Here is a 10,677-nt window from a genome sequence, read left to right on the forward strand (position 1 = left end):
AGAAACTCGACATCTATGTTTCTTTCGTTCAAATTTTCAAGAGCTCGCGGATGATTCGATGCCCACTGTCTTATGTTGAAACCACCGCGTTTTAGAATTTCAATAGTTTCATCCCGAATCTCTACGAGCTTTTTTAAAGTTTCTGCCCCGGTTATAAGATTATCTACATAAAAATCTCGTTTCAAAACTTCAGCGCCGACGGGAAGATCGGCGCTTTCGTCATTCGCGAGCTGTTCGATCGTCCGAATGGCGAGAAAGGGAGCCGATGACAGACCGAAGGTCACAATGTTTAACAAAAACGTACGAATGCGACCCTCGTGAAACCAGAAAATTTTTAGGTACTGTCGATCGTTGGGATGCATCCAGATTTGTCTATACATTTTTTCAATGTCGGCAGTGAGCACGTATATATGCATGCGAAATCGCAACAGATGTTCAATTTGCTTTGAATCGTGGGACCGACCATCAAAGTGTCATTTAACGATATCCCCCTGTTAGTCTTTGCCGACGCGTCGAAAACTACACGTACTTTAGTTGTAATGCGCGTGGATTTTATAACCGCGTGATGGGGAAGATAATAGCCGCCTTCCGTTTCTTCCGGTAACAGTGACATGTGGCCTAAGTTAATGTATTCGTTCATCACGCATTCGTATTCTTTTTTAAGTATTGGATTAGCCTTGAGTTTTTTCTGTAATCCGTAAAATCGACGCAAGGCTATCGCTCGTGAATTCCCAAAGTCCCTTTCCATCGTTCGAAAAGGTAATCGCACAATGTAACGTCCCGAAGCATCGCGCATCGTGTTCTGAGTGTAATGATTCTCGCATTCCGAGTTATCCGACGATTTAAACTGTTTAGCGGTAGTGTCTTCTAATAACCAAAATTTTGCAATTTGGTCCGTCAATTCTGTCAACTTACATGAAACGATGTCTCTTCCGCCGGCCTCGATTATCCCTCCGACGACGACCCAGCCGAGCTGAGTTTTTTGCAAAAATAAATCGCAATTATCCCGCGAAAGATTAATTTGTCCGATCGATAGCAAAGATAAGGTCGCTCCAGAACCGATGATCATGTCGACTGATCGAGGTAAATAAAATTGTGGGTCGGCTAATTTTAAATTCGCTGGTATATCAATCGAATCGCGTGGAAATACTTCATCCGGAATTCTATCTGCGATTTTTGGTATTATTAAAAATGAAAGTTTTTTCTTGAAATCGTTGTTAATCGAGTGAATAAAGAATTCAACTGAACCGTTTGATGTTGTGTGCATGTCGCCAATTGCACCGATCTGAATGGAACATGGGCGTACGGGTACTTTTAAATTTCGAACGAAGTCTTGTGTTATAAAGTGAGCCGTTGCACAAGTGTCTAATAAGGCGCGACACTGAATAAAATTACCGTGTAAATTTTTTACACGAACTATCGTGCTCATCATTAATTGTGATTGTAGATTCCGCGAAATTGCTTCGAAAACGAGTGGTCTCCGTCAATCCGATTCAGGCGGCGGTGCTGATGACTGATTTGAAGAATTCGCGAGCTCAATCTTGGAAGTTTCATGTTTTATCGCCAATGATTTAGATGTCGGGTTATGTAAAAGTGTGTTGTGATATTTATTGCACATTTTGCAATGCGACCAACTACAATTGCCAGTGTGTGCTCGGAGGCAATTCTTGCAAAGTTTAGATTTTTTAATGAAATCCCACCTACGCGGTACCGACAGCTTAATGAAATCAGGACATTTATATACCGAGTGTTTTTCCTTTTTACAAAATAAACAGTTCGAAGGTGTATTGGTAACCAAAGCGCGCGCACCTGAATCATCTTTGCGTATTTTAAACGAGGATGTCTCTCTTTTTGAATTTTGTCGCTTATTGCCGATTTCCGATTTAGAACGTGACGCGTTTTGTTCTAACGTGAAGATGCGGAACGCAGTTTCAGAAACGAACTTATATAATTGTTCGAGCGTCGGTGAGATATCTAAACTAAGAGTCTCTTCCCATTTAGCACGAATGTTTATTGGTAATGCGCGTTCTATTACCCGAATTAACAAATGTTGATCCGGATGCACTCCCAACGACGCGAGCATATTCACGTGTTGTCGCATGTCGTCAACGAGCTTCATCAATTCCTTGTGCGTAGCTTTATCCGGCGCCGGCAAATCAATAATCGCATCAAGATGTTTCGCGATTAGAATTCGCTTTCTCTCATACGAGTCGTTGAGAAGTTTCCACGCGTTTTTGTAATTTTCCTCGCTCACGTTGTAAATTGTAATCTTATTCAGCGCGTCGTCTCGTAATGAATCTTTCAGATATAGAAACTTTTGCAAGTCCGTTATATCTTGTCGTGAATCGATCATTGTTACAAACGTATTTTTAAACGATAACCATTTTTCTAGATTACCGTCGAATTTCGGTAGTTCGGCAACCGGTAATTTAATACGACGCGTGTTGTTATCGACAGGGATCGAAGTTGCATTTAAATTGACTGTGTGCGATGTTGACGCCGGTGTAAGAGTTTCGATTTTGCTCGCAACCGTGTAATATCGGTCTTGAATGTCATTAAGTTCGACTAAATTTTCATCCGCCGGTTCTAGCAATTGGAGCTCGTCATGCAACTCTTCGTACGCGTGAAAAAGTTCTGTTATACGCTTTAATCGCATCTTTAAGTTTGCCTCGTCTAATCGATCCTCCGCGATTATTTTCTCAAGATTAGTCAGTTGAGCCTTCAACGTTGAGCGTTTTTGACTGATATATCTTAAACGACTCATAATGAATCCGATGAAACTCGACCTTATAATTTGTCAAACAATTTAATGTTTACTCGGAAAATGATGTAACGCGACTCAACTAGCACGGTTACGTCTGGTTTTCTGTGCACGATCGATAATGCGTCGTCGGTTTTCCCGGGCGCTCAATAACAATAACGAATCGCGGCTCGACAATTTTCGTCAATAAATATTATGTAATCGTAAATTGAAAAACGAAACTCGTTGATATCAAATTCAATGAAAGATGAATTTATCAAATATGAGACGTATGTACTTGAGAATACTTATCTCTTTAATCTCGAAGGTTCTATGCGTTGGCTCGAACGGGGTGGGCCTCGGAGACGACTGGACTTTGTGTGGCTGGACGTTTCAATATCGGCGTTGAAGATCCTCTTCGTGAGTTCATACCTCACAGGAGGCACCAAAAACTGTATCGTCGAAAACCTCTTCAACATGAAGAAGTCTCCCGGTTTCGGATATTTGAAATAAACAAGTCGTGATTTTGAGCCAAGGGAAATAATCCTTTATTGGCTCATGGGGGAAAAGCCTGTTAAGGCATAAAAACCCCTTGAGATCGTGTGAGATACAATTGGATGAATAGTTAAAGAATACGTGTATATAAAGAATTAATAGCGACACTCGGTATCGCGAACAGGGCCCCGTAATCGAGACTCGGCTCGAATCGCGTATTCGTATGAGAGACTCGGCTCTTTCGCGTGCTCGAGACTCGGCTCGATCGCGTATTCGTGTATGAGACTCGGCTCTTTTTACGTGAAATAATATCACAGTATAAATGATCGTTTGCGAAGAAGGGTGCGATGGACTGACTATTCCAAGGAGATTCGCGTGACTTATTGATTTTTTTGTTGCCTAGTTAATTAACAATTTTAACCGCGACAATTGAATTGCGCTCGACGCTCCTGCGATGGTTCGATCATCGCCGCCTCGTGTTCCATGGAACAGTATCTAAATGCTCTTTAAAGTATATGAATAATGAGAATAGTCGTTAATGGAACAAATAATAACACTGAATCAAATCGTAACGCAAAAAATTAAAAAAAAATTAAAAATAAATTGTTGACCCCCGAGTGCAAACGCCCGTTACCACGCTACTGAGTAGAAAAAGACAGAGCTTGACCTCTACCGGTCGCTATCTCTTTCTTTCCGACCGGTCACATTTTTCTATACCTTCGCGCAGTCCATACTATATGTCGATGCCTGCGGCCATATGCACATGCTCAGTGGCCGCACGCGCATGCAAGAGGTCACATGATAACTGTTTGGTTGGTAAGTCAGAAGTGTAACATATAATTCGAAATGATATTCTTTCGGCGTATAGATTAGTGACGCGCTTTAATTTTTTTTTAAAGCGTCACTAATCTATACGCCGAAAAAATATCATTTTGAATTATGTTACACTTCTGACTTACCAACCAAACAGTTGTCACGTGATCTGCTGCATTCGCGTGCGGGCCACTGAGCATGCGCATATGGCTGCAGGGCATGTTCGTAGTCGCTACATCTCGTCGGTATGACAGGTCTCATAACCTGATAGTCGTCAACTTTAACCGTTAATATATCTCGCTTTGCGGGGCAGAGCGACACTTTTTTCTGCCAGATTTTTTCGTTTTATGCAAAAACGCGTCGATTAAGCCTAAGATCAACGAAATCGGTGAGGAGGCCCAAATTCTGCATATTTACCATATTTTGGAATATATACCTTTTTTTGTATCCTCTTCCGTTCTCTCTCTCTCTCTCTCTTTCTCTCTCTCTCTCTCTCTCTCTCTGTTGAAAAATTCTCTCTTGAAACTCTTTCTGTAACCTCGCACTGTCAAACGCGAAACCAATTTGACCTTTTGACACGCATTGACAAGCCGTTAACACTCAATAAGCGAGATAACTAACCAACATAATTAAATATCAATTTCACTCTTATGATAATTTCGAGATTTGATCTGCATATAAGCGAGATAACTAATCAGCATCAAGGAATGTGAGCGTGTGAATGTGGTTTACATTGATTGTACTGACCAAAACGGTATGAACGCGTTTTGAGGGACAAACTGGCTTTGCGTGTGTGAGTGCAAACGCGTGTTCGTGTGACTGAAATCTGAACTTCTTGCTGAGATCTCGCCAAAAAAATTCACATTTTTGACATGTGAGATTTCAAGATCTCAGTATTGACTTCACCAATCTTAATCAGATTGGTCGCAATCGAAAGCTCGTATCAATGTTATATTAGAAAACTGTTGTCAGATTTTCGATCGCAGTTTTCTTTCTTGAGATATTTGATTCGGAAAATCGATCGGCCCGAAAACTCCAGATAAGTTACTTAGTAGCGTCGTCTGCTAGCTCTCTCTTTATGTACTTGGCGTCGCGACCTTCAACTCGGCTATCGCGTCGCTTGATTATGACATATTCAATTTTTGTAGATAACAAAAGAATATGCATAATGTTTTATGCAATGAATTAAAATGATATGTGCATATTGCTGAAACATTTTTTATAGACTCATATGTATATTGTAACTATAAGTTTTCTAATTTATGTAAAAAAAAATGTTTTATTTAACAATTGAAATTATTGATGTCAAAGTGCATTAAAATTATAATTTTTTATTATTTATGTCTGTCTGATAATATGTCTGTTTGATAATATGCAACGATTATCACTTATGTCTGTCTGATAATATGCAACGATTATCACTCTTGATATTTAGATCAGAAAAGAATTTCGAAAATAATCGTTCCAATGCATATATATAGCGTACATGCAACAGTACAAAGTGCGCTAACTATCGCACTTGCATTCGTTTTGTCAAGTGCGTATCAATGGGATCTAGATAACTTATACTAGTACTTAATTATATTTATATTAGTCTGCAGTTCAAAAAATATAAATAAAATAAACATTAAGATGTTCACAGCGCTCCATATTTTAGATAATTAAAGCATATTTATTTGGTTTTGTTGTTTTTCTCTTCGTCCGACTAAAACTGTATAATGTACATTTTAGAGATAGATATATGCATTTCTAATATATCACTAATACATAATGTGAAAGAAGCCGAAACATTTATCAATTCTCGTCATTCACTCTTCTCACTATCGCCGCCGTCGTCGTCGCAATCGTCACCCGCAGGACAATCTCAAAAACCTCGCAACATCATTCTCTCCGATATCTCGCAACACGCGTCTCCCAAATTTGTTCTATTTGATCTCGGCTAAGCCTCCAAAAAGATGTAGTGTGCAGTATTTATTATACTTTGTTATATATATATATATATATATATATATAATTATAATATAACAAATGCGTCTCAATAAGCTTAAACAAAACTTGCAACTAATTTGCACGATGGCCTCAGAACTTTTTTCTGCGTGAGGACGAATGTTTTTTTCGTGATCGTTATGTTTGAACAATAAATACAGAAGGACACATATAAGATATCGCTCTGACTTGACAATTATTGGCCTTGATCTAAAGTTAAATATCCTATTAATTTATTAAAATTTTACATATAATTTGCAAAATCTGATATATGCATGGATAAACCAAATTCAATCTTAATTTCTGCTATAATTTTATTTTCTATAATTATTTGATAATTTCACAAGTAGGTAAAATATCTCAAAAGTTGAATTAATATGAATAGATCATTTAGTACTTACAAATTCATTTTATATATATATATATATATATATATATATACAGGCATGTGTATGGAATAAATTTTCAAAATCGACATGTATCGGGTCGGTAATTGAGCATGACTAGCTGTGCGGTGTAGCTTGATTACTGTACAGGGAGGCCGCGTAAATTTGTATGGGCCCCGTGCGCGTGCGTGATCAACCCGAGCTCCCATAGATCTTTTCAGCAGTGCTGGAGATCGCAACGGACAGTGGTGTGCGCGTGCGGATAGCCCTGCAGAGGCGCGTGGTTTTCTCGCTTTGGGGTTATTGTGAATTGCAGTGCGTTCTATATAGCCTCATAAGCATTAAATTTTTATCGCTGAAAGAGATCTAGTGATAGAAATTGTAAATTATTATCGGTCAATATGAATGTTGGTTTATCTTGTCAAAAGAGGAATGCTAATGTTCAATTGATATTTGAATCCCGATTTAGATGGAAGAAGAGACGAAAAATCTTCCGATGGATGAGGAAGAAAACCAAGATTCATTCCCAGCCGGAATGCTAGCGTCTTTTCGACGTCTATAGATGTCGATAGATGTCGAATCGGCATCTATAAGATGTCAATTCGACGTCTATAGACGTCGGCGTTCCGGCTGGGTTGGTTGACTACGATAGTGACAGCAGCGTGGTCACAGTGGTAGAGAGAGAGAGAGGTAGTGATAAAACAATAAGTATAGATGAAGGTAAGAGAGTATTTTTTTTAAATAAAACAATCAAGAAGGATAATATACTTATGTATTCAGAGATAGAGTAATTTAAAAATTTTGTTTAGAAGAAAAAGAGAACAAGAAAGAGACTGAAGCAAAGGGTGCAATCCCGAAACGCGGCAAACCAAAGATAATAGAAAACATAGATGTGAATAGAGAATGGGCTGAAAATCGTCCTGTGCTACCCATAGGGACAAAGATGCTTTACGAGAAACAAGAAAAGATGGTTGAGAAAATGGACTCGGTATTAAAGATGTTGGATAAGGTTATGACCCAAGCAACCTCCATGATGGAAAATATGGTAGAAGTCGCCCACGTAAATTTAGAGAAAGAGAAACTAAAGATTAGACGTTTAGAGGTAAATAAACAGAATACGCAAAGTAAAGTAGAAAACGGTATACAAACGGTTAAAGAATCAGAAGTAGAGCCTAAAAAGAAAAAGTTAGATGAAACAGTCTGTTCAGTCGAGAAAAATAGAAGTTTAGAGACAATTAAGAGTGCTTTAGAGGTAGAATTAAACAGTCAAAGGTTGCATATTAGAAGAGAATATAAGCTGACGCAAAAATCCAACTTTGATCTTTGGATGGATTATTTAAAATCCGAATTAATGAATAACGATTTATTAGATGTAATAGATTCAAACATTGAAAGTCCAGAAAATCTTTCCGAATTAAAAGTTGCTAAGAGAAAAAGTCTAGTTAAAGATATAATAATCAATCATTTAGATGAAAATTATCATAAAAGGATTTTACATGAGAAAGATCCAAAAGAAATTTTGAAGAAATTAAGAGGTTATAAAACGTTACTCATGCATCGGTACGAACTAAACTCTATCAAATTAAAATGAGAAAAGACGAAAAAGTAAGTGATTTTTGCGAATGCTTTGATTCAATAATTAGAGAATATGAATCATGCGAAGATGCGGTACCTCTCACAGAACAAGAAATGAGATCTGCATTGTATCAAGCTGTGTCAATTAATGTGCCGGAACTGAGGAATGTAGATTTAATTAGAAGACAAACTAATCTTAAAGAAATGAATGTAGATGAAATAAAATCTTTCATGATGCAGTTAGAGGCAGAGACTAAGAGTGAAGTTAGAGAGAAGCTAGAGAAACCAGAAGTTAGAGTGCAGAGGGCTACCGCAGAAGAGCACAAAGAAATAAAGTGCTACCGATGCAACAAATTGGGTCACATGGCAAAGGACTGCCCACTAGCGGGATCAGAGGCCTGGTTCTGTTATTACTGCCAGGAGATTAGAGGACACAAGGGTGATAGCTGTCCTAATGCCGGAGCCCAGACGAACAGATTTAGAGGAAAAAGGTATACAAATAAAACCGTTAATAAAAATATAAAGAAAAAGGGTAGATTTGCGCAAAGAGAAACAAAAAGAGTAGATAATAAAGGGAAAGTAACCAAAATACAACCAGCCAAGAAAACTATACCATCGCAAACAGCAATTAAAGGAAAACCAAAAGAAGGTAAATTATGCATGGCTAAAGTAGAAGATAGAGATAGTTCAAAAGAATTAGTCAATTTTATTGTAGATTCGGGTGCAACAGATCACATTGTGAATAAGAATATAATTTTATCAAACTTTGAAAAATGTAATAATAGAGTTATTAAATGCGCGAATAAGAATGAGCTTGCAGACATTTCAATAGATGGTAAAGGAGATCTTTTGTTGTTAACAAATGAGAAAGAAAAGAAAGTAATTAAATTAACAAATGTAATTGCAACGAAGGAAGTATCCGAAAATTTACTATCTTTAAGAAAGCTGGCTGATGCAGGGTTCAGTATTTATTTAGATGATAAAGTGTTTAAAGTTCACAATAAACTAACAAATAAAATTGTTTTTGAAGGAATTTATGAGAAACCAAATTGGATTATGCAATTTGAGGTTAAAAACAATAATATAGAGAACAATGAAAGTGTAGAATGTGCTGTGTATAGATGTAGAGCAGAAATTGTTCCACATTGTGAGTCTCCTGAACAATCGCAAGCAAACATTTAGACCAGTGAATTATCAATTTCGGAGGGAGAATTAGACGAAAGAGACAATGTTGGCTCTGCGATTGGGAGGGAGAATGAAGGAGAGCTCACAAATGTGAACGAAAATATAGAACACAATAATGCTGAACTCGATCAAGTCATTAAGTTAGAAGATATACAAACATTAGAGAATATAGAAGAAATGTGTGAAAGCTCAGTAATTGAAAAAGTAAAGAAATTAGAGAAAATAAATGAGGCGATGTTATGGCATGTTAGATTAGGTCATGCGTCGTTAAACTATTTAAGACAGCTACAAAAAGTAGAAAAGAGATTAGAGACAGTTAAGTTTGATAACTCCATATTAGAGTGTGAAGTCTGTATAATGGCAAAGATGGCAAAATTGCCGTTTAAAGAAAACAGAAATAGAGCACAGAGACCACTACAAGTGATACATACGGATATCATGGGTCCAATAAAACCTACATCTTATCCAGGACGAAAGAGGTTTATAATAACCTTTATAGACGATTATTCTAGATTAGCGAAAGCTTACTTCTTGAAGACGAAAGATGAATCGGGAGAGGCTCTAGAGAAATACCTAATATCCGCCAGAAATCTACTAGGAAAAGAAGAAAAGCTATGCTATGTGAAGTCAGATCAAGGCAAGGAATTTACGGGAGGTGCTTTTAAAGAAGTGTTAAAAAGAGAAAATATAGAAGCCATATATGCACCACCGTACACTCCGGAACATAATGGAGTTGCAGAAAGGTTCAACAGAACGATGCAAGAGAAAATAAGAACATATATGTTCGACTCGGGATTACCAAAGAGTATGTGGGAGTTGGCAGTTGACGCTGCTGTGCATGCGTACAACAGATCTCCACATAAGACTATAGAGTATGAGATCCCCTTGAAGAAGTTCTCATCAGAAACAAGTTGTCATTTCGAGCAAATAAAGAGATTTGGATGCATTGGATATGCAAGAGTACCAAAGCCTACGTCGAAATTTGACAAGAGAGCTATTAGAGGTGTGTTGGTAGGATATACTGACACTGGATATATACTCTGGCATCCAAGCACAAGAAAATTTATAGAGTCCCGACACATTAGATTTAATGAAAAGATAACATATAAAAATGTATATCAAAACAGTCAAATAGAAGAAGAAAAGACTTAGATAAAATTGGATGAAAGAATTTGTAGAGGATGAGAAAAAGGGAGAACAAAAACTAGAGATTCCTGAGAAAAGGAAAAGAGGTAGACCGAGAAAACAAACAACACAACTAGACGAACAGAAGCAGAAGGACGCACGAAAGGAAAGTGAAGCTCCAATGACTAGAAGTAAAACTAAAAGAAAATTAGAAGATAATGGAGACACTGATGTGCGGAGAAAAATAGAAGATGTTAGCTTTGCTAATTATATTAATGTGAAAAACATTCAACGGAATATAGAGAATGAAGATGAATTACATCAATGCTTTATGGCATCGTTAAATAGAGAGCCTGTTACTTATGAAGAAGC

The 10,677-nt window shown here is 37.5% G+C and overlaps 1 protein-coding gene and 1 pseudogene across 1 annotated transcript; one reads left to right on the forward strand and one right to left on the reverse strand.

Moving 5' to 3' along the window:
• Positions 1-862: 862 nt before the first annotated feature.
• On the reverse strand, positions 863-5,079 carry LOC139821940 (uncharacterized). The gene is made up of 2 exons (XM_071793385.1): positions 4,485-5,079; positions 863-3,311 (listed from the first exon to the last, which is right to left on the reverse strand). Exon 2 carries the CDS (start codon positions 2,762-2,764, stop codon positions 1,484-1,486), a length of 1,281 nt encoding a protein of 426 aa, XP_071649486.1. The 5' UTR covers positions 2,765-3,311; positions 4,485-5,079; the 3' UTR covers positions 863-1,483.
• A 2,055-nt stretch (positions 5,080-7,134) lies between these two features.
• LOC139822309 (uncharacterized) lies at positions 7,135-10,332 on the forward strand (annotated as a pseudogene).
• Positions 10,333-10,677: the final 345 nt, after the last annotated feature.

Source organism: Temnothorax longispinosus, chromosome 11 (genome assembly GCF_030848805.1).
Source record: "Temnothorax longispinosus isolate EJ_2023e chromosome 11, Tlon_JGU_v1, whole genome shotgun sequence".
Classification (NCBI taxonomy): Eukaryota; Metazoa; Arthropoda; class Insecta; order Hymenoptera; family Formicidae; genus Temnothorax; species Temnothorax longispinosus.